Raw genomic sequence first — 23,762 nt, 5'->3', positions numbered from 1 at the left:
TAAGTAGGTCAAGCTGACTGAAAAAAAAAAAAAAAAAAAACAAAAAAACATTTAGGAAACGAATTTATCCTCTCGTTCCCTTAGCTCCAACTCTTAACTAACATCCATCCTACGGGAAGCAGTAAGGCAGGAGCAGGTCCCATCCAGGACTACTTCAGGGTACCTTGGTCCTCCCGCGAGGGCGCAGCGCCCGATTCTTCAACCTTCCCGGGTGCTGCGCGGGGCCGCCGGGAGAGAGGCGGAGCGAGGGCGGTGCTCCTGCCGAGCTCCCGCCGCGCCGCGCCGGCTGTAAAGGGCGGAGAGCGGCCCGCTGCTCCCTGCCATGTCTAGGCACGTTTTCCTCACGGGACCCCCAGGTAACGAGGCTGCCTGGCGCCAGCAACAAGAGGAACCCGGGGAGCAGGGAGAGGGGAAGCGGTGTGGCAGCCCAGCACCTGGTCCGGCCTGGCCGGTGGGGGATGTAAGCCCGGGGCGGGGTGGGAAGCAGCCCTTGCAGCACCTCCGGCGGTAGCCGGGCCCGGCCGCTGCCCGAGGACACCGTGCGGGTGTCGCTGTCGCTGCTGACACGTTCGTAACTTCCTCACGCTGGACCCGTTTTAGCTCCCGGCCCAATTCTGTGTAGTGCGCGCTGCCAGGTGCTGCTGTGCTGTCCCTGGCTCCAGCCCCGCGGCTGGGTGTTGGGCAGAAAAACGTCTGGACGACGAATCCCACTCCAACTAAACTTCAGTGTTTAATAATTTCTTAGCGTTGGGTTTGTTTTTTGTTTGTTTGTTTGTTTTTGTTTTTTCCCTCCTTAATTGTGGTGATCTAGCTCTTGCAACCTAAGCCACGTACAGTTACAGAGTAACAGTTGGTGTTGGATAGCAGGCCTTGGCTGGGGGGGTGTTTCGTAATGGCAACGGATATGATTATAGAATTCATTTGAGTTGGAAGGGACCTGAAAGGTTATCTAGTCCAGCTCCCCTGCAGTGAACAGGGACACCTACAGCTAGGTCAGTTGCTTCTAGCCCCATCCAGACTGACAGTGGATATCTGTAAGGAGAGGGCATCCACCACCTCTCTAAGCAACCTGTCTCAATACCTCGCCACCCTTACTGTAAAAGGTTATTCCTTATGTCTAAATTTTCCCACTTCTGATTTTAAACTGTTTCCCCCTGTCCTTTTGCAACAGACCTTGTGATAGAGTCTGTCCCTTTCTTCTGTATAATCCCCCCCTTAGATACTGAAAAGCTGCTAATCCTGAAGGGAGAGAGGGATGCTGCATGAGCTATAAAGTTACTAAACAAAGCACTTAGATTGTTTTAATAAAGCCATGGGCCTAATTCTTTTTCTATTTTTTTTTTTTTTTTTTTTTTTTTTTTTTGTGTGTGTGTGTGAACCTTTTGCAGATACTTGTGTGGTCTGGAATTAAAATAAAATGTTATTGGTAGGTTCAGGTAGGGATACATTCCACTGGCTTTATTTGTCCTTTCTATCCACCAGAGCAGAGGCAGTCATCTGGCAAATGCAGAGGAGGGTGAGCTGGTTCCCTGTGTTCATTTACCTGAAATTGAATGTATTGTTTTGATTAGATGAACATGTAACTTTAAGCTTTCTTAAATTTAGTTTTAATCACTTCAGCTTACTTTGGCAATTGACCGAATAAAGGTAACCAAATCAGAGATTAGCTGAATTAGTATAAATTCTCTTATAGAGACAAGGGCTTGGAAAGATGGCAGATATTGATGGTTACATGTTTGTTATTTTGTTGTTCAAATGCCAGGAATCCCTTTGACTTCAATCTTCAGAAATTGTGTTTGAGTAGATGCCTTTGGAGCTACAGATTTTGTTGGTGATATTTTGGCCTGGAAAAGAGGAGGCTTCTGGGGGACATTATAGCAGCCTTCCAGTACCTAATGGGAGACTACAGAAAAGCTGGGCAGGAACCTTTTTATCTGGGAGTGTAGCAATAGGATGTGGAGTAATACCTTTAAATGGTTTAGATTAGGTATTACAAGAAATTACACACTATGATGGTGCCAAGGTGCTAGCACAAGCTGCCCAGAGAAGCTGTGGATGCCCCATCCCTGAAGGACAGCTTGGATGGGGCCCTGGGCAGCCCGAAGTGTCCTTGCTCATGGCAGGGGGTTGGAACTGTGTTATCATTAAGGTCCCTTCCAGCTCAAACCATTCTGTGATGCTGATGGTTAAGAAAGTAGTTCCTAAATCTGCTCAATGCATATTGAAAATACTTCTCTTGACATCTTTATGCACATTGCAATAGAATATATTCCTCATCTCCAGGTGAGTTTTCGTACAGGATAATTCTATTTTCTAAAGCAGATTTTCTTTATAATAATGATTAAAAATGAAGTGATAACATTAAATTTTGAGAGCCAAAATGAGCTTCTTTTAAGCTCAGCTTTGTCAAGGGATTTACTTCTATGAAGGTAAAATAAGGAAATAGCTCCTTTTTGGGAACAGAGGGTGTCTGGAAGATGGCCAGCATTCACATAGTAGAAAGTACATCAAATTGTGCTAGGTGACGTCAGCTAGGAAAGGTATTGAAGATCTTTATTATGGTGGGAGAATGGATTATAGGAGCCCAGTTTAATTCATTCAGGAAGAGACTTCAGGAGGTGTAAAGCCGGGTCAGCTATGCACCCTGACCAAGTTGCTCTCGGCCTTATCCATCAGGTCTTGTAATCCTTCAAGAATGAAACTGCATAGCCTCTCTGGGTGACTTCTTCCAGGGCTTGATTACCCTCACAGTAAAAAAAAAAAAAAAATATGCTTTTCCCTATATATAATAAGAACCTCTCTTGCTTTAATTATTGTAGCATTAGAAGTCTGCTTTTTTGCCATGTAGGATCTGATAACTCAAGGGTATGGAGCAATTCCAATTTCTAGGACAGAACAGAAGTAGTGTGTGCTTTATCTTGCTGGAAGTCACGCCTCTGGTAATAGCAATCAGTTTTGACCTAATCTAAAAAGTGAATTAATTCATTTCCATTCTTGAAAAATAACGAATAGCAGTGATAGACCAGGAGGTTCATCAGTCAGCCTTTTAGCTAGCTTAGATACCAGTTGTGTAACAACTGTATGACTCTCACCATGGGCTGATCTCTTATGCATTGCTTGTCCTGGGGCAAGCTCTGTGGCCTGTCCAGGCACAATCTAAGTTAACAAGTTCACTTGTAGCCAGAGGTATTTGTACCGTTCTGTTGTGACTTCACTGCAGACCTACTTCTTATAGGATAATAAAGTATTTTAGTATCAGTACAGCATGGGCTTTAAAAGGTGCTTCTATTCTTGCTTTCCCTGCCTTAAAAAAAAAAAAAAAAAAAAAAAAAAAAAAAAAAAAATTGCAAACTTGTAATGGATGTTCGTGCTAAATCACATAATTGCTGTGATGTTTAAACGTAGGCTTTTATTACAAAAGATTAATGCCACACACTTTTTGTTTCCTCTTTGTTTCTAGGGATTGGAAAGACTACTTTGATCCAGAAAGTCACTCAAGCACTAAAATCCTCAGACGTTCCCGTTGATGGATTTTACACAGAGGAAGTTAAAGAAGGTGGCAGAAGAAGAGGATTTGATGTTGTCACTTTATCTGGAAAACGAGGTCCTTTATCTAGAGTTAGGTACTGAGGTTTAAATTGTTTTAAGCGGCTTGTTGTTTGATGCTCCTCTAGTCTGTCAGCATGTTAAATGCCCTTCCAGAAGCTGATTACCAGCACAGATACGGTTTTCATGTCACGTTCCTTGTTCAGTTCTTGTTTTCTGGCTGATACCTGCATTATCTATGTAGACACCATATCACATAGTTTAAAAAAAATGACCTAGAGAAGAGTGGTCTCTTTTACTTCATATTTTACACCAGATAGAGCTTTTCTCCCGAATCCAGGTCTCTCTGGTATACAGTGTGTAGCTTGCTGTAGTCAGGAGGGAAGATTATTTCTTTTTTCCAGTTGATTTGTGAGTATGGAATCTGAAAATTAAAGATGAATAGCTCTTAATGTTGTATTAAAGAACCAATGACTGGCCCACAAATCCTGCATGTGAATTTGAAGAAAAAGGGAGCCTCGGAGTCCCACTCAGAATAGGGTTTCAGAAGTGCAGAGCACTTTCCTAATTTACCAGGCTAGATTAATGATTCCTGCACAACTTAGTCTAGGTAGGCGTGATATTTCCATCACATTCAGACATAACTGACCTGACCAAATAACTTGCATACTAGTAACAATCATGGCTTACCCGGAATAGTGTGATGCTGTACATACAAACTGAGTATTTTTCAAAGAACATTGAAGTGTTCTGCAACCTATTCTGAGCTTTGGGTTGTTGCTTTGATGCTGTCTAGTGTTACATTGTCTAATTCAAAGGTAGTTCCTATGCCTGCAAGAACTGCAGGTGTAATAGAGATATTTGCAATGAAATCAAAATATACCTTTTATATTTTTTTGTCCTTCTGCATAGCATTCGAATTTAAGTTTATATAATACTGAAGGTAGCTTATGGCATTTTTGTTATCTGAAAGTATGCTATCTGCAATATTACGTAATGCATTGCTTTCACGTTTTCTTTGCTTAGAAGAATTAAGAGCAAATTGACTTACTAGAGTAATTATGTTAGTAAATCCACTTGAAATGACTGCAGTAAGTTCTTGCTGAACTTATTACTTAGAAGGATTTGTGTGTGTCTTTCAAATTCAGTTCTGATTCTTCTACTTCAAGACGTGAATGTCGTGTAGGACAATACGTTGTAGACGTTGCTTCATTTGAGCAGTTGGTTCTGCCTGTGCTGAGAAATGTGAGTATTATACTAAAGCTGCTGAAAAAATGGATGCTTTATTATAATGATTGTTATTGAAGGGCTCTTCTACAGCACTCAATTTTGATGTTAATAAAGGTTCTCATTCTTGAATTTCACTGATTCTCATTGCCTTCAGGATTAGGTAGCAGAAGGGGCAGACCTGTTGTGAGATTGCTTTGCCTCTCCTCCTTTATGTGACATTGTCCTGTGGCCAGGCCCACCTTGGGTTGAGAGATAGGAAGTTGCTTCCTATGCCACCACCTGGCATGGTGGAAGGCAAACAAAATGTTCAAGTAGGTGGCTTACTGCATACAAGTGGCTTAAGTTAGTGAGCCCATGAGAAAGGACTTTGTTGCTGTTCCTCTTCACATCCTTTTTTTCTCTCTCTTTTTGCTCTAATTCCATTCCTTCAGTAGGAACATTATTCGTTTCTTGAATACAGTTATTACTTTTTGTTACTACTGTGTAAGTACAGCTTGGTTTCAAATGATACAGCAATATGATAATTTCAGACTTAATTGCACAAGGAGTGCTCTGTGACAAGACTGACTTACTCTTTTTCTTGTCCTTCTCTGGTCATTCTTTTCCAGCAATGCAAACAATATTATGATCATCACCCTTTTTCCTTCTCCTTTCTCTCTTACCCCAACCTTTCCCCCTCTTCAAAATTAAGCAAGAGCAGATCTGACTTTGGCAATAGCATCTCATAAACTGTGTGCACTAGCTGCTGAACAATACTGCTAAAAATAATCTTGTGATTTTTCTATGCTACTGAAGTTCAGGGGGTCCATGAAGAAGGGACTTTTTAATGAACTTAGAGCAACAAAAACCAAAACCAAAGGGATGTGAGGAGTGAAAACAAGACAGAGGATCAGTTTCATCTTTTTGTCAAGGAATGTTGAAGTCTGAAAGGATGGAAATAAAGATGTCAGGGACAAGGGAGATCTGTGAAGGGATTTTAAATAAAACAGCTATTCAGGAGAGACTTGACTTGAAAACGTTTTAGGATCCATGTTGAACAGTTCTTCCACTTCACTGGAAATAAATACTTGGTCTTCACAGGGAAAAATATTTAGATTTCTTTTTTCTTTAGGTTCTGTGTAGCATGGCTGCTGTTGGTGCATGTTCATGGTTCTACAGAAGTGAGTTTGAGTTGAGGTTGATTCATTCCTCACATCTGCAACTAGCAGAGACTAATTTTTGGTTAACTTCACCAGGAGAGGACAGCCGGAGCACTCTCTTTATATCACGTTATATAATGAGAAAGAAATGGAAGAAGATTGTTCTGACATGAGAGAGGAGAAAAAGCTGGCAATGGCGTGATTGTTTATCCAGATAACTTTGGAGAAAGTTGCTTGTTTTGAGAGAAGTGCTGGTTTTTGCCATCCTAGCACTCTTTCATTTTGGTTTTCATTTGGTGTTTTTTGTTTGTTTTCAATTCCAGAGACGCTATCACAATGTGCTTCTGCATCGCTTGCTGTGATGGCAGGTTCTGATCACAAATCTGATGATCAAGTCAATTTTGTGGCAAGAGCTTATGCCAAAGCAGTAGATCAGGCAGAAACAGAAGGCGTAGTGTGAAGGAGAACAGCGTTCTTATTTCTGGAGAGATCAGCACATTTTTGTTTACAGTTTGACTCCCGCCTTCCTATTTTACTTTGGACAAATTGCATTGACCTTTCAAAGTTTTATCATGATCAGTAACAAATACTGGAGCCAGAGGTGAAGACCCTGAGACCCGTCCAAGTCTGCTCACTCCTGTGCATGTCTCAGTTTGCAGCACTGAGGGCTCAGCTGACACAGACAAAACTGCTCCTGTATCAGCTGATAATGAAAAAATAACCTTCATATAATCTGAAATCTTACTTAAAGTTTGGAAGCTGTAGACAAGGGTGTAAACATCTGATGTGTTTGTTCGCTTGTTTGGTTGTTTTTTTTGCTAAAATAGTGAGGAATCTTCTAAGTTTAAAATTGTTTTTGAAAGGCATTCTGTAGTTACAAGCTTCCAATATGTAATGCAAGCCATTCTTAATCATTATGTTGTGTTGATATTGATTTATTCTAAATGCAGAATTCAATGTTTTGAAACGTTTGGGTCCTTCAGACTTAATGAGAGCAGTTCTTTATTGTCAAATAGCTGGAGAACTCTGCTCTGAATGAAAAATGATATTCTGAATATTTCCAATCATCATAGCTGGTATTTATGCCATATATGTATTCCTATTTTTCCACCAGTCTTTGCTGAAATATAAATGACAGATTTAAAGTTGGTCAGCTACCAGCAGCAGCAGTTCTGACCTTTCAGTGTTCCCCAGTATTACAATGGATTTATTTTAGAGGTACTTTTTATTAGCATGGCAATTATTTCTGTTGCTTGTTCGAAGTTCCGTGATGTTTACAATCTCCTGATGCACTTTTCCACAGGTAAACCAGGGCAGTGATGCAGAGAAAAAGATTTGCGTCATAGATGAGATTGGTAAAATGGAACTCTTCAGTCAGGCTTTTATTCAAGCTGTTCGTCAAATGCTGGCTGGCTCTGGGACCGTGGTACTTGGAACTATTCCAATACCTAAGGGAAAGCCACTGGATCTTGTTGAAGAAATAAGAAGTAGGAGAGATGTTGAAGTGTTCACTGTGAGTAATATTAAATACCTTAAAGAGCCTTCTGTTCTGGGTTGTGGGTTTGTATTTGGCTCTGTTTAAAAACTGATTGTTGCTACCATTTGGTAGCAGTGGAGAGCTTCTATGAAATAAGCCTTTTAGTTTCCATTTGGTTCTTAATGGGCAGGTGTTCACCTTATTAAAAAAAAAAGAAAAACACAGCTTCACACAGCTGGCTTTGCTTTTGAGAGGCTGTAGAAGTAATGATGTCGTTGTTTTTAAAAGTTTTCTTACTGTAGTATTATTGCCACTTAAGTATTCCTTATTCCTAAGAGTTAAATCTTTTAAAGTACAGTCAGATTTCTTTTTATTTTTTTGCAGGCTGGCTTGCAGAAATATTACCAGTAATCATATTCAAGGGGGGAAAAAAAGCAGCAGTAGAGTTTGCAGAAAAAATTTGTTAAAGAAAGACACTTGTAAAATGGAGTGTGCTTTCTCTGCAGTCAGTGAAACAACTTTGGAATTCATTATGTTGTTTTACAGACATAATATTCAGGACATAAAGGCCTCAGTGTGATTTTTCTGATCAGTTACAGAGAAATTCTCAAAAACTTACCACAATAGAACTGCCTGTTCACTGGGAAACGTGAGAGGTTTCTTTAGGATCTGTAAGTGCCCTGGATACTTTACGAAAACGAGCTAAATGCAACCCCCTCTCCTTTCCGTTATTTTTCTGCTCAGTGTTATTATTTCTAGTAGAGAACAAAGCTGTATATCTGAAACTGAACTGCAAATATCCATAAGTTACAAATACAGTAACTGAGACTTGCAGGTTCTGGCTTACTGGCAGAGGTAATAGGCTGTAAAGCAGTATGGTACTGCAGCCTGCTCTTGAGTGGAAGCAGATCCAGTGACGATTGGTCCTTTCTTGTAATGCAAATGAATGAAGAAGGAGAAAAAATCTTAACCTTAAGAGTGGTCTTAATTACTGTAGAGAAAGCAAAGCCTCCATCTTTTTTTCCTCTTCAAAGCGGGAACAGAAGTGCAGTGCTTGGAAACAGACCTCAGCTTTCTTTTGCTCAGTGGTCCCATCATCGTCTTTATTTTCTGTTTCTGAAATTAAAGGCCTTTTTGGGTGCTGAAGCAGCTCTAGCAGCAAAAGCAAGAAAAGATTTCTTTCCCCTCATAAACATTCAACTCCTACCTTTCCCCTCAGAGATTAAAACCCACATTTCCCACTGAGAAGCCAACGTGTGTTGTTTGTTGAGCTGCTGAACAGGGATGTGTGTGAATGTGAATTCCACGTGACTGCTTTATGGTGGTAGAACTAGGAGGAGAGGGAATGGAGAAAGCAACAGTCACTTACTGCTTAGGATGCAGTCATGGCAAGGCAACAATATGTGTTTCCTTCTCTCAGAAATGGTGCTGGAAAACAGTATTTGGCTTTTCAAGGACATTTCAAGCCTTCCACTGCCTCATTCTATCAGATGACATTCTAGAGACTTCTGCCATTCAACCCCAGGTTATTAGGTGTATCATGCCAATATATTGTGTTTTCAAATGTTATGACCTGTACATTTCAATAGAGAAATGTTTTCTCTATCTGAAAAAAACCTTTACTAAAAATGAGCCATCCTGTTTATGCTGCTGAGATTATAATGTGCAGGTTTCTTTGTTTAAATGCAGATTTCTCTGTTGGATCATTTAACCAAAAGCAAGAGTGTGAAATGTGTGACAGACTGCAAGAGTATCCAGGTGACAAGTGATCTGCTGTGCAGGAGAGCATCTGTCTCACTCCAGTGACACACTGCATGCTCTTCCTCAGCTGGTTAAAATGAGCACATGAACAGGAACAGAACCTGCTGCTGGTGACTCACTGTGTTACTGGCTGGAGTAAACACTAAATCACCAGCTACTTTCTTGAAGGGCTGTGGCATGCAGAGAACCCGGAGTGCCCAAATTACTTGTGGTTAGCTTTTTCTTGCTGGCTTTTATGATGCCTGAAAGTGTGCAGACATATGTGGCTACCTTCCAAAAAATTCTGTCTGCTTTGTCACTTAACATGGAGTTAGGTTGCATTCAAGTAACTCAGCAGAGCTTTCTGATCCTTCTTTTATTGTCACAAGGATGGTTCTGATATTTGATGTTAAGGGCATAGACACAGCTGTTGTGGGTTTTACAGTCCCTTCTGTCTTGAAAGCATATTTAGTTGCTTTAAATGGGCCCAGATGCCCTAAAAGTAGTTGGGATTTGGATCCAAATGTTTAATTTATTACATTCAGAGCACTTAACGATAGGAGCTCTGATATTTAACACATTTTTTTCCATTGTTGCCCAATTCCATTTTGCTGAGAACTCAACTTTCCAGTGAAAGTAGAAAGGTTCTTTTTGCAGTGCCCAGATCTGTGGAGTTTTGCAGACATGGTGTCATAACTAGAATTGCTTTATCCCTAGCAGCTGGCATGCCTTCATTTTCTCCCATTTTCCTTTCTATTAATTTTGCATTTGTAAAGCCCCTTAGTGAAGTTTGGTTGTTTCTGCCTTTTAAGAAAGCAGTTAGTTAAATGGATAAGAAGAAGAGGTTCTGGTTGAACAAACTACAAATTCTGTTCCCTCGACAGTACCCAAATAGTTAGGGAAAGGAAGCTTCTGTCCTCAGCTCTTGCATCCTTGGAGTTTAGGTGATCATAGAATCACAGAATGTCCTGGGTTGAAAAGGACCACAATGATCACCTAGTTTCAACCCCCTGCTATGTGCAGGTCACCAACCACCAGACCAGGCCGCCCAGAACCACATCCAGCCTGGCCTTGAATGCCTCCAGGGATGGGGCATCCACAACCTCCTTGGGCAACCTGTTCCAGTGCATCACCATCCTCTGTGTGAAAAACTTCCTCCTAATATCTAACCTAAACCTCTCCTGTCTCAGTTTGAAATCACTCCCTCCTGTTCTATCACTATCCAGTGATCATTTATTCAAAATTATCTAAGTGCTTAGTAAAAAGCAGCATCTACAGTTGCCTTTACTCCCTAAAAATCTTCCCATCTCTTTGTATATTCAGTACAGGTACTGGGAGATTTATTCTGTCTGGGAAAGCTGCCTGTGCAGAATGTCTCCAGACCTTAGGAGGAGGCTGATATCTATCAAGCAGCCTTTGCAAAATGGTTGTGAGAATTTCCCAGTACTTGGCACTTTCTCTCTGATGCTCTCACTGGACTTCTGGCATGTAGGTATGGAAGAGGACAGATAAAATGGAGTATTGTTTTTGTTGGCTCTGAGACAGTGGGAAGAGCTATTAAATGTTCAGAAGGTCCTTTGAAAGTCAGGATGTCAGGACACTTGCTGTGAGATTTAGAGCTTGGCTCATCTATGCTCTGTGCCTTGTTTACCTCAGGGTACCTCAATAGTCTTACTGAAGAGCAATTCCATTCTTTATTGTCTTGCTCTTTGCTATTGTGGGGCTTTCTTTTTATCTAATAATAGTCTTGGAATGATGCTCAATAAAAACAGCAACACTTTCAGGGAGATCTTCCTGCCCTTTCCTCTTTTTTTCTTTTTAAATCACTTTTTCTTCAGTCTCACGTTGATCTGTTCTCTTGAATTCAAGTGTCATAGGTGAGACCACTGTCTCAAGGTTTACAATGTTGTTTTCCAACATTTGGATAGGATGTCTGTGACGAATAGCAATGGATGCCTAGGTTGAATTTTTTAGGTAGGGCTGTCGCTAGTTTGTTGATGATGATGGTGACAATAATAGACTTTCTGTTCAGTACTGACTACGGTCTATACTGGCTGGAAGAAATGCAAATCCGTGTGCTCAGATCTTAAGTGTAGCTACAGGGAATGCAACAAAATCTTGCTGGTGGAGAGCTTTATGTCATGCATACTGTGGTATCTTTTCTTTCTCTTCAAACTTTGTTAATAAATATGAGTGCCCTAATTTTTTCTTTTTCTGTCTCATCTGTCTTTGTGTGATTTCTCCCTGTCCTTTCTGCAGAGATCTGAGCACTGCAGCAATTTCCTTAAGCTTTTTAAATGAAGCTTTTACTGACACTTAGCAATTTTTTAGCCCTTTCCCCATTCACTTTCACACCCTTTCACCTTTCACTCTGCTCTTTCCCCATGTGATGGCTGAGTTAGTAATGCTGTGGTCATGTACATAATACAGGTGACTGTCTTCAAGAGGGGAGAATTTGTAACCCCCCAGCCCCACAGTTCTGTACTGTGTCACTGCCTTACCCAGGGGCTGAGCTGGCCAGGAAGTGGTAACATTGCCTTGGCAGTTTCTAGTAGTCTGCAGATGCTGCAACACAGGTGGACCTGGCAGTAGACGGGATGCTGGACTGTATGGATTTTCACCTGGGCTGGTGTTACAGTCCAACATTTCTAAGAACTGGTAAACAAAGGACATACCTCAGTGCACTATAAAAGTTCCCCAGCTTTTATCCCGTAGTTTTATTTCTCTTTCAAGGTGTTTCTGTCCTGCAGTGCTAAGGCTTCTCACTGCACAGTTGTACTGTTGTTAAGCCAGTTCTAATTTTTTCATTGATGATGCTTTTTACTTGGCCTATCATCGATTTAAATGCAGTCTTTTCAAGGGCTGAAGGTGTAAGACCTCCACTTTATTGTAGAAAAATGAGGTTTAGTAATTGGAAGGGATTTCTAGTAATGGCAGAAGTACTTGATGGTTTTTTGAGCAATTCCTGTTAGTTATTCAAGCCCTGGGTATCCAAGCAATGCGTATCCACGAGTAATTAAATCATATGCAGTTTTGTGGGTTTAGTTTCATGTGTTGTTGGTAGCACAAGTAGGCAAGTGTTTGACACTCAGCATTCCCCCACCAAGAATGAAATGCATTTGAATTTCTGCTTTGTTTTTGAAGTAAACCATGATATGGAGGTTACTCATCCAATTACATCTGTTTTAATTTCTCTTTTTCTAGGTCAGTAAGGAAAACAGGAACAACATCTTGCAGGACATCTTGGCAGCTGTGGAGTCATGCAGACAATGAAGACCTTTTCTTGCTTGTAAAGCTTTTATTACTTTATTACTAAAGCTTTTATTTTTATAAAACATCAAACTTGTGGATGTTCTGGTCTGTCCTTCCTATGTTAGCCCCTGAAGGGTTATTAGAGCTTCCTGGGTAAGCAAGGTAAAGCTGCTATTACTCTACAATATGAAAATTAAGATAGAAGGATTCTTGTTTATCCCATTCACAAGCTGATCCATTTAAAAATTCGATAGATCTGTAGTTAATGTGAAACTCCAACCTGGGTATTTGAAAAAGGTAGATGGTCTGACTCTGATCCTGTTTCACCTTGTAAAAGCAATTAGCTGCCAAATGTCTTTGAGATCTTTGTCTTTCAGAATGTTGAGGACATTTCTGTCTGGAGGACAATTCATGGTCTGTAATTCCCACACAATAATGTGCATTGAGGAACCAGAACTTGTGGCCTTGGTGTAACAGAACATAACCCTTTTAGCTTCACGAGGCTGAGTCAAGTTTTGACATATTTTCCATGTGAAGTTTATTAGGTCAGGATCGACTTAAAACTGCATGTGTCTCTGTATGGGGATTTTCAAGCCACTGTATTTACTGATACTCTTTTTTTTTTTTTTTTTTTTTTTGCTTATTTAATTTTTTTTCTGTACTCGATTCTGTACACACGTAATGGTTAGTGGTGATATAAGGAGTGTGAGAGTATTAGACAATGTATTTTTTTCCTCTGAGGTTTGCAAATGTATTCAGGGAAAGTGCAACCACTTAATCAATTTTGCATGTTGTTAAAACAGAATTCCCTCCCAGGTGCACACTTGTTCACTGTATGATTTATAGTCATCTTTGGCTGTAAGTTAAGGCTTCAGTTGCTTCTTAACTTTTCTGTTCAGTTCAACAACTGTTAAAGTGAGCACACTAAAGGCATTTTCAAGCATCATTCTTGTTACTTGTTTCTGTGTAAACTGACACCAGTAGTTCTATGTAGGTGGATGGGAACAAGCATTTTTTTTTTACAGGTGCCCTGGTGCTGGGAGCTTACAGGAAAGAGAAAAGACAATCCCTGCATTTGGATAACAGTCTGGTTTTGACATTGTCCCTCCTTGGATGGGAGGAGGGTTAAAGGACACAATGGCCCTGTTCCCTGGCAGCTCCATTCTGGCCACATTAATTTGGATAACAGTACAGCTTTCACGTCTGGGGAAAAGAGAATTCAGAGATCCCCTCTTTAGGAATATACAGCTCTGGCCTGCTTTTCACAATAAAAAGCTGTGTCCTTAAGGTATTCATAATCCCCTCATTAGTACAGGCTGTTGTCAGACAAGAAGGATGAAGGACTCCAAATTCTGCCTGTACGGGACTTGCAACAAGAAATGGAACTGTTGTGAATGAAATATGTCTAGCTCCTGCCCCAGCATTTACCATTCATTGCCTTTGGTAGCAGTGGCTGCTGCTCCTGCTTCACTCTGTTATTTACGGAACACAGTATAATGTTGGAGACTCTTTGGAATAAAAATCTACCCAGCCCACAATTTTTGATGACATAAAATTATTAATTCTTTCATGCCCTTGCTTTAATTTGCTGAACAAGGAGAGGATACTGGCAACTGTGACTTTTAACATACCAGTATATTTGAAATGGACTTACTGGAAGGGAACAAGAACTTCATTCAGAATGGAGACTTATATGGAAGCCATAATCTAAATTTAATTTCTGAAATGCAGGTATCTAAACTATGGATCCTGGGAACTCCTGTAGTGGTTGCTTGGTGCTTTTTGTTGTCTGTTTGTTAATTTTAAATCCAGAGCATTCTTAAGGCACTTTGTTAGATGGTTAGATGGTGAATGACTAAAGACCAAAGCACTTTCTTAGGTCTGTGTGCCATAGACTTTGGAGCATAAGCCTCTCTGCTCTTACATGCTGAACAGTGGAATTTCAGTGGAATAAGTTAAGCTATAAAATACACTGCAGGATAATATTTCTTTCAATGATTAAATAGTTACCAAAAGAATCTTCAGCTCTGCTAAGTTTTGAGCAGTGTGCTGATGGGACCTTGTGTAGCAAGGGGAGTTAGTCACTGGAACAACTTATCCAAAATGGAGGTGAATTTTTCTTTCTCAGCTGTGAATGAAACATCAGCCTTTTAAACCAGAGGGTATTTTTTGCCACTGACATCAGTGGCTCTTGCTTTCTGTTGCCTGGCTCTAGATTGGTGAGTTTTTTGTTGTTGGTGCTGTTCTTTAAATTCATTTTCTGATCTACACAGTGCTTTTAAGAGAAATAAAGAGAAATTCTGTGATCTGTGTTCAGCAGGAGATCCTAAATGGTTTCAACAGTCATTTCTGGCTTTTGTATTCTGAGACAGTCCTAAAGAAATGATTTGCCTGTCCCAAATATGCACTGAGAAAGCAGTATTAACAACTGAAGTTAGCTTTTATGGCACACAGTGTTTACTTCAGAGGTAAAAAAAAAAAAATGTATTCTCTGGTCTCACATTAGTAAAATATTTGGAAAGCCTTGACAGAACTGTAGCAACAAACAGCATTCACCGTTCCCCTGATGGGCTAATTTTACTAATAGCACACATTTGGTGAAAATAACCTCTGATGTAACAGCAAGATTCCAGATGACAGCATTAGTGCACCTGCAGGTTTTAATTGGTGCAAAAAAGAGGGGACTGTGAGGTACCAATTATTTTCTCAAAGCCTGAGAATTGAGGACATTTTTGGCAAGGCGGCTTGTAATCCAACATAAATAGCACGCAGCATGGAATAAACAGGGCCTGTATTATTTATCATGCATTAGACCATTTTTGACTTGTCATACTCTGAGAAGGCTGAATGAGAGGTGAATCTTTAACACTGAACCTACTGCAAAGTTAATTATAAGTAATATGTCTGTCTTGCAGATTTCAGGTTGTACAAGCAGTAGTGAAATGCTGTAAATACCAGCTCCCGGTCCAGGGAGCAATCTAAAAATGGCAATAATTGGGTAGTTTAAAAAAAAAAAAAAAATTGATGAGATGATGCTTAGTACGTGCTGAAGGATTTCACTGATAATTCTAATCTTCTATGAGCTGCATAGAATGCAGCTAATCTTTAACTTAAATTCCCCAGCAGGAGAAGTGCAGTCACTTGGGTTGGAACCAAATGCTACCAGTAGCTCTTTAAAAATGCAAGTAGCATTGCAGAGACTCCAAGAACTTCAGAGTTTTAGACTGAGAGTACCTGTCCATCTTAGCAAGGGATAAAGAATCCCAGTGGTAGGTAAGTGCTTTTGATAATGTTTGTCTTAAATGCCATGAATGTCAAAATTGTCTGTGTGCAGAAACGAGGTGAGACTTTTCAGTGGCAGCTTGAGTTCCTTACTTGTACATGTGTGTATGTATACATATATAAAAGCTTTTTAAACACTTCAAAATAGAGGGACATACAGGACCTATGGCATTTGTATTTTGGGATGAACTTGCTTTTGTGAGTAGTGTCCATCACTGTTTGCTTCTTGCTTGCTGTGGTAGGAACCAGCTGGGCTGAAGGCCATGCTGTGGGCTTACTGGCATTCCTGGTGGCTGTGAGCAGTTCTGCAGCTTACAGTTGGCTTTAGTAAAGGCTACTAACATCTTCTGGCCAGTTCTGGGCATGTTTCACCCTTAGGAGTTTATCATTCAGCTTTCACTGTGTGATGTGAACAAGAGCCCATCAGTGGAAAGAGAGTTTAGGAAACCAAAATGAGGGCAGGTGATGAATGTCCCACACTTTATAACACACACACATAAGGGCTGAAACTTGTGCTTGTTTCACCATACATTCGTCAGCCTCCTGCTCGGAGTTTGCTGTACTTGCTGGATGTGCTCCTCCCTGCTCTCTCGTGTTGAAGGGCTCATCAATATGCCATGTTTCTCTTCAGCAGCAGTGCTATTATCTGAGGACAAGCTGAGCAGCAGGTGGGGGCTCCATCTCATCATCCCTGCTGCCGTCTCTATGAAAGAACTGTATGTACTGACTGCTCTTATGGACAGAAAGGTTTCTCCCAAGGAAAGATGTGTTAAATTTATCTTCCATCACATATTGATGTAGAATGATTAACTGGGTCTGTCTCTACCTCGTGTGTTTTAGAGTCAGTACAACCTCGTAGCTGGTTGCAGGTTTTATTTCTAACCATCATGTGTGATAATTCTGTGGGATTGGACCACATCTTAAAAACACTGCACATAGCAGCAGTCTTAGTGCCATCAGCCTTGCTATCTCCAAAATCATGTAGAAATGCAACATGGAGGAGAGTTTCTGCTGCCATCTTTGGTTCTTGTTTGTTGTTTCTTAATTGATGCTATTAGTAATGGCACCTCTTTTGCTTTTCAACCCGCTGTGCTACAGTAACACCTTTAGCAGAAAAGAAAACCTGTATTAGGATACTAAAAGAATCTGTTTGAATCCCAGTCCTGCTTGTGTGCTGTGCCTGCACACATAAGCTAGGAGTTGCCTGTTCTGGCAGCTGCCCCACACAGCAGGAGCCTGAGCCTCACTGTACCTCGTGACCTCCAGGCCCTGGTGGATTTACCTCAGACAGGAACTGCAAGGTGGTTGTGTTTCCTAGGGTGCAGAGAGGCCATGGAGATGGGTGAGTCTCTTGAAGAAGTGGTGATGGTGGAACGTGTCACCGCTGGTGTCAAGTGATTGCAGCCATAAGAAGATTTTGTGCAGCTGTTTCTCGGCATTGTTTAGTTTGCTCTAAGTGGATGCACAGAATAATTTTGGTTGGTTGAGACCAAAAGATTGTTTTTGATAGAAGTTAATTCAAGTTTTAGTTTGAGATTTGACAATCACAGGCCTGGGTGAGGCTAACCTGGGAAAGCTTAGTGCTTTCTGCAGCTGTTTGCCCCACTTCTGTGCATAATAGCCTAGGAAGACAAGTGTTGGTGGTTTATCCTAGAAGATTGCAAAGCCCCCAAAGCAGAAGTAGGGCCAGTGCCTGCAACTGAGAGCCCCCCACCTACACCCATAACTTCTTTGTCCTGTGTAATTAGTGCCAAGCACGCTGCCAGCAGGGTGGTGGGAGAAGTCGTGTCTGCCAGAAGTGGTCAGAAAGGAGCTGCTGTATTCAGCTTCTTCTTCCACATCACATGTGGAGGCTGCAGGAGGCAGCAGAAAGGCCTGAGCTACACTGATGGCTGTGTGTCTCAGGGAATACATGGTATCAGTCTGCTTTTGCACCTGTAAATGCGAGCAGAATGTTGCCTAGATTATGCTGAGCATTATAAAGAACGAATTTGTCAAGATCTATGTGAAAGAAAATAGATTTCTCTATTACATAACAAGTAGAAAGTGAAAAGAATTCAAAATAAAAGAGGAAACTGGAAAACTGCTGCCACACAAAGCATATTTGGATGGTTTTATTTTTCACTTGCTGTTATTTGGTTCTACTACTTGTCATCTCAAGTGTGGCACGCTAGGAAGCTCGGAATGCAACAGTGTATCATCTAATGCCAATAACTCTTAGCTGGGGCATCTCTTGTTAAAGATTCCTTGTTAACTGGGGCAGCCTGGCTGCACATTATCATAAGGAGAATTAGAAACAGTCCGTGGTAGTTACAGTGAAGAGGGACAGCAAAACACAGATAGCTGCAAATTTTTTAATTAAAAAAAAAAAAACAACAAAAACACGCATGTGTTTATGCCCTATATTACATTAAGGATTTGTTGTAGCCTTTTGGCTTCCAAAACAGTCATGCATTCCTGTAAATCAGTGTTTCTCAAACTTTGTGAAAGCACTGTTTCTCTTCTTGCTTCATCTGTCTTTATGCAACTGTTAAACTGGCAGCAGCTCAGTTTCTCTGAGGGAGGGAAATTGGAGTTCTGTGTAATTACTGGCTACACGTGTTTATGGACACTGAGCTGTGTCCAGCAATTAAAGGCAATGAGCTGTTCCCTGCCCAATACAAACGCAGACAGTAATTACAGCCTGCTTTGCACTTTGTTGTCCTCGGGGAGAACTCTCCTGGGCCCTTTTGCATCTCCCAGGAGGACTAGTTGCCTGCAGTTTGAGAAACACTGTTGTAAACCAAACAGGAGCATGAGATTATACCTAAGAGCAGCTGTTAATAGAGAGCTGCTTTCTTTGCAAATAAGGTGCACCAGATGCTTTGTGAAGGCTTTCCATGCACTGGCTACTTTCTTTCTTGCGCTTGACTTTTATAATGTGTTTAGCAAGGTTCGTTCACACAAAGTTTCAGTATAGCTGCATGCAGTGTATCAGTCTGCGTGATGCTATGTTGCTATTCATAATTACCACCTGTATAACATGTTGGAGGAAAATAAAGAGATTTGCTGTTGGGAAAGAAAAATCAAATCAGATTTATCTCTAATGTTCCAGCACATGTTGTACTGTCCTTGTAGATGTTCACTGCTTTTCTTCAAAGTTGTCTTTTGTTATACATTATATATCAAATGCCAATTAGTTTGCATGCAATCAGCTGTCTAGCTATGGCAGGAAAGATGTGCTTTTCACTAAGTTGTGTTAGTATCTCCTATTGTATTCATTCATTCATTCACCTGTTACACTTTGTTTTGTCACCATTACTGGGTCAGTGCCTCTGCATGGGAAGAGGAATGTCACACAGGTTGTGTTCATTGTTCTAGGATTTACAAGAACCTGAGATGAAGTGGCACCATGATTTTTAGAACACCTTCCAACCCTACCCATGCCAAAGGCCTTCAGCTGAAGAACATGTGACCTGTCATATTCCTGCTTAAAAGTTAGAAAAATAAACGTTTGGAGGTTATGTGTTAAATCTGAAAGAACATAAACCCACCTGCAGCTCCCTGACTTAACTCTGTCTTGAATTTTGAGAACTGTGTGGCCCTTGCACTACCAATAATCCTTACTGCTCCTCAGACAGGCTTTGCTGAGAGGCTGTGTCTTCCAGGGCCATGTCTTCCTGGCTGGCCCTTCGGCACTCCAGGGTCTGACTCATGAGTATGGCATGGGACAGCCCTTGCTCTCGACGCGGTTTAGATTCTGTCGCATCAGTCGCATCGCAGGTCTCAGTGAGCTGCTGCAGAGAAAAAGAGGAGTCAATGAGATCAGGAAATAGAACATAAGTAACACGTCGGCTGTTTTTTGAAGTGACGGGTGAAAAAGTTAAAAATTGATTTAAGAATGTCGTTCTGTGAGACTGCATGGGATTCTTAACATGCATAATTCACAAGGGACTTCTGAAGACTGAACAGGTATTTGTAATGCATACATTTGGAAAGAAAAGCAGAGGAGCTAGAGGTTTAGTGCCACAGATGTACAAGCACAGAGAGCTATTAAGTACTTTGGATTGAAAAGGACTTCTGGAGGTCATCCAGTCCAAACCCCTGCTTCAAGCAGGGCCAGCTTCTAAGAAGTGAAATCGGGTTAGTCTGGGGCTTGCATAATACACCAAATTTTAAATCCAACTCACAAAGAAACTTCTGCCGCAGAACTGGAATGCAATTACCAGCCTGCAAATGTTATGCACACCGTCACCTCACTGTAAGAACTCCATCAATATGAAAGCTTTTCAGAACCACACTGTATTAGGTGTAAGTAAGATACCTCCTTAGCACTTTCAATCAAATAGGTGCCTGGACTCAGAGCACTTAGTTTTTGGCCAGATCTCACCTCATCTAAATGTAATGCTTGAGTTGTATCATTCAAGGCCAGTGGTTGGCAGAGACTGATGAGTCTCAAAGAGGAAGATTTCCTCCTGACAGCTGTAAGGATGAGTTGGATTGTCCTCTCTGCTGAGTACAGAGGCAACACCAGTGACCTACTGAGACCCAAATGTTACATGGCATAAAGGTAGATGAGGTGAATCCCTTCATTGTTACTCACCACTGCACATATGCTGAATGCTTACAAATTACCTTGGAAATTGCTGAGAGTTGGCGTTGTGCCCTGTTGTCTGATATGTTCAGCTGTACACATTTCTAATGCTTATTATAGTGCTAAAGCAGGATTGGACCCAGGTGAGTAATATTCAGTCAACTTCTCTTGAATGGCAAAACCTCATGAACTATACCATAATGGCATTGTTGGTTTGAGAGCAAAATACACACAGACTAGGGAGCTTTTTTCAGTTGAGATTTAGAGAAGTCATATACAATTCAGAATATTAGAAGAAAAGTAGTTTAGACTTTCCATATCCTCAGTTTTCCTGTTCACAGAATCACAGAATGGCCAGGGTTGGAAGGGACCTCAAGGATCATGAATCTCCAACCCCCTGCCATATGCAGGGCCACCAACCTCCTCATTCAATACTAGACCAGGGCCCCATCCAACCTGGCCTTGAACACCTCCAGGGACGAGGCATCCACAACCTCCCTGGGCAGCCTGTTCCAGCACCTCACCACTCTCTCTGTAAAGAACTTCCCCCTGACATCCAACCCAAATCTTCCCTCCCTCAACTTAAAACCATTTCCCCTTGTTCTGCTGTTATCTACCCTTTCAAAGAGTTGATTGCCCTCCTGTGTGTAGGTTCCCTTTAGATACTGAAAGGCTGCAATGAGGTCACCCCGCAGCCTTCTTTTCTCCAGGCTAAACAAGCCCAGCTCCCTCAGCCTGTCTTCATAGGGGAGGTGCTCCAGTCCCCTGACCATCTTCGTGGCCCTCCTCTGGACCCTCTCCAACAGCTCCCTGTCTTTTTTGTACTGGGGGCTCCAGACCTGGACACAGTACTCCAGATGGGGCCTCACAAGAGCAGAGTAGAGGGGGACAATCACCTCCCTGTCCCTGCTGGCCACCCCTCTTCTGATGGAGCCCAGGATACCATTTTTTGTTGCCAACTTCACTTCTATTTTGATAGGCCAAATGTGAAAGTCGGTCTTAATGATGCTGTCAGTCAGCCTCTAGTTGCAGCCCCCCCCTTTATCACTGATCCATCTTCTCATATTACTGCTCTTTAGAGGTTAACATTTCAAACTACAGGAAAGCAGCCCATGGCCACCAAAGTGAAAGAAATACATTTCAAGAGACAATGAAACAGTAACACTTACGTCCCTTGAATTTTCCAGGGCAGATGAACTGAGGGGAACTGAACTGGAAGCCTACTGGGACGAAGGCTGCAAGTTATTTCTGTGTTCTGTTTTTCTGTTAGAAAATGCTGATTTACAGAGCATAGGCTTTTAGTTTCCTTTTGGAAATACTTCCTACAGACTTCCTTTGCCTAACCCTTTCAGCGACAAGGTCCAAAGGTCCTGGATTGAATTTCAGGTCAGAGAGGGTAACAGAAAAAGTGCAGTGTGCAGTGGGAGCCATTCATTTTCGTACAAAATAATTCAGTCCTGGATAAGCAAGCAGGAAAGGAACTACTTAGTCTGCTCATGATGGCACTTATCACCTGGGCTGCATAAAACAGAACTGAGTCTCTGGTCTCAGTGAAAAGAAAAGGCACTTTGCCCCAGGCTGGATTCTAAGGTATGTTCTAAACAGCCAACTTACCCTCACTAATGAATTCATCACTTATAACACACAAATACAGTCTCAATTTCATTGCGATGCAAAATTTAAATACCAAAAAACCTAGAAAAGACTGTTTTCTGGATGTGAGAAAGAAGAAACAAAACAGTGGTGAAGATGTTACAGGGACCTGACAGGTGAACAGCACAGCAAATCATGGTCAGTGCTGCTGTTAGGGCTTCAGCCTTACCCGAGTTGCCTGACTTGCTGCTCTAGCAGACGGACCCATGGCGATGTTCATGCTGCTGGATGACTGGGTGTCACTGGTGTTACCTCCATCTGCAGCTGAGAGCCCAGAAATCACCAAAGCACTTGAAAAACTTCTCTTGCCAAACAGCAGGCTGAGAGTGGAGCTGGTGGACGAGGCCAGACTGGACCTGAGCATCGCAGCAGCTCGGTCCTGCACAGTCAGCTGGCCAGCAGCGGGAACAGCAGGGGACTGAGAAAACACAGATGTGGCCGAGTTGTGGAGTGACAGCTGGCTGCTTGAGAGCCTTTGGGCGATCTCATGGGCAGATGTAGATGTCTGCATGAAAGGCTGGCGGCTTTCTGCAATTGGTCCAGAGTGACTTGAAACAGGGGGCCTTTGGTTTAAAGCAGCGTGTGCCTGGACAGACTGACTCCTGTGTTTCCTCCTGCCTTTAAAAGAAAGAGTAATAAATATACTTAAATGCTGCCTGTAGTGGCATCCTGAGGAAATCCATGCTATTGACAATGTCCTGTGTGTATATATTACTGTTGGCACATTACTGTGGGATTTATCAGCAAAAGAAGCCTGGAATCACAGGCACGAGAAGTTGTTAAACCCAGGAGCCTTTCTTTTTCTCCACTGTATTGGTTCAGCACTGGGTCAGGAGAGAGGGATTTGGGCCAATTCTGCCATGCACATCCTAAGCTGCACTGTGTGCACTGTTTAAGCACAGCACTGCTGTGACTCCACTCTCCCTTGATAACCACACTAAAGGAGGGGATGCTGAGTATCCACCTTACATCCATCCTGTGCAGCATCTCAGCACAGCCACTGCTGTACACAGAACATATAAACTACTCTGCTGTCTGTGCACATTCTGTCTTCCTATACGTATACCTTCTCCACATGCTTCTTAAAACATTTACATCAACTTTTGATGCAAACAAAGCATTTCTGTATTTCTTATGCTTGCATATATGAATTGGCACAGAATGAAAAGTTAACCAGCTTATAGGCCAGTGAACCCAGCAGGCACACTACAGCCAGGCACTCTGCAGGTGGCATGCAGCAGGTTGGCACTACAGCTCCCCACAGAGTTTGTGCTGCTGCAGACAGACCAACCCAGGCTTAGGCAGCCAACACCCAGTCACATGAGGCCCTGCCTGGCTTTTCCTTTCCAGGAAACTCCAGACACTAATATGAGCTGGCGTTTGGATTTTCTAGCTATGGTTGTGGAGTAAAGGGCTAAAGGCAGAAAACCTATTGAGATCCACCAAGGCAGAAGCAAGTCTGGCAGGCATTTCCAGGTTGGTGGTAGTAATACCGGAATTATGGAGGGGAGGGAAACACTGGAACCCCTCCAATACTGAAGTGTTGCAGCACAAAGCAGCATACATCTCACACTGTCTCAGTGAACTATAGTTGCTGAATTCAAGGATTCCAGTGACAAAGAATTCCACACCCAAGCTATTTACACTTTATAGCCATTTTACACTCACAGGTCTGCTTTCCAAGGCTGGGATTAGCCCAGTTTTTCAGATTCTGAAGCAAAGAGAATTGAGGCACCCTGGCACAGAGTCAGATGGCAGAGCTTGGCCATAACTTCTCTGCAGCCATTCAGCTGGTCTAAATCCTTGGTGGTTTGGCAAGCACCAGACATTTTTCCATCCCATTTACAATATATCATTATTTCTACTGTTA

At 41.9% G+C, this 23,762-nt stretch overlaps 2 protein-coding genes and 1 long non-coding RNA gene across 8 annotated transcripts in view; 1 reads left to right on the top strand and 2 right to left on the bottom strand.

The window, feature by feature from the left end:
• The window catches only part of LOC149918969 (uncharacterized), a 105,890-nt gene extending 105,637 nt beyond the window's left edge, over positions 1 to 253 (bottom strand). The window contains exon 1 of the long non-coding RNA XR_016464216.1: positions 164 to 253. This is a non-coding gene — a long non-coding RNA (uncharacterized LOC149918969). The remainder of the gene's footprint in view (positions 1 to 163) is intronic.
• NTPCR (nucleoside-triphosphatase, cancer-related) lies at positions 215 to 17,916 on the top strand. 3 transcript variants are annotated; one of them, XM_031591874.2, is made up of 6 exons: positions 217 to 356; positions 3,461 to 3,623; positions 4,695 to 4,791; positions 7,219 to 7,428; positions 12,337 to 12,421; positions 13,410 to 17,916. In XM_031591874.2, exons 1-5 carry the CDS (start codon positions 323 to 325, stop codon positions 12,403 to 12,405), a joined length of 573 nt encoding a protein of 190 aa, XP_031447734.1. In that variant the 5' UTR covers positions 217 to 322; the 3' UTR covers positions 12,406 to 12,421; positions 13,410 to 17,916. The 3 variants fall into 3 exon arrangements, with proteins under 3 accessions (XP_031447742.1, XP_031447734.1, XP_089991545.1); XM_031591882.2 differs by lacking the exon at positions 7,219 to 7,428 and having other exon boundaries at positions 215 to 356; XM_090135419.1 differs by lacking the exon at positions 13,410 to 17,916 and having other exon boundaries at positions 12,337 to 12,474.
• Positions 17,917 to 18,006: 90 nt separating this feature from the next.
• Positions 18,007 to 23,762, bottom strand: part of PCNX2 (pecanex 2) — a 149,198-nt gene continuing 143,442 nt past the window's right edge. For 3 of the 4 annotated variants that reach the window (XM_031591892.2, XM_090135416.1, XM_090135415.1), the window contains 2 exons: positions 22,062 to 22,510; positions 18,007 to 19,442 (listed from right to left, as the gene is read on the bottom strand). In XM_031591892.2, coding sequence (XP_031447752.2) covers positions 19,269 to 19,442; positions 22,062 to 22,510 — 623 coding nt within the window. In that variant the 3' untranslated portion in view covers positions 18,007 to 19,268. The remainder of the gene's footprint in view (positions 19,443 to 22,061; positions 22,511 to 23,762) is intronic. The other variant, XM_090135414.1, reaches the window with a different exon arrangement.

The sequence above is a fragment of the Phasianus colchicus genome, chromosome 2 (genome assembly GCF_987193195.1).
Source record: "Phasianus colchicus chromosome 2, bPhaCol1.hap1.1, whole genome shotgun sequence".
In the NCBI taxonomy this organism is placed as follows: Eukaryota; Metazoa; Chordata; class Aves; order Galliformes; family Phasianidae; genus Phasianus; species Phasianus colchicus.
This window is presented reverse-complemented; position numbering and strand designations above follow the sequence as displayed.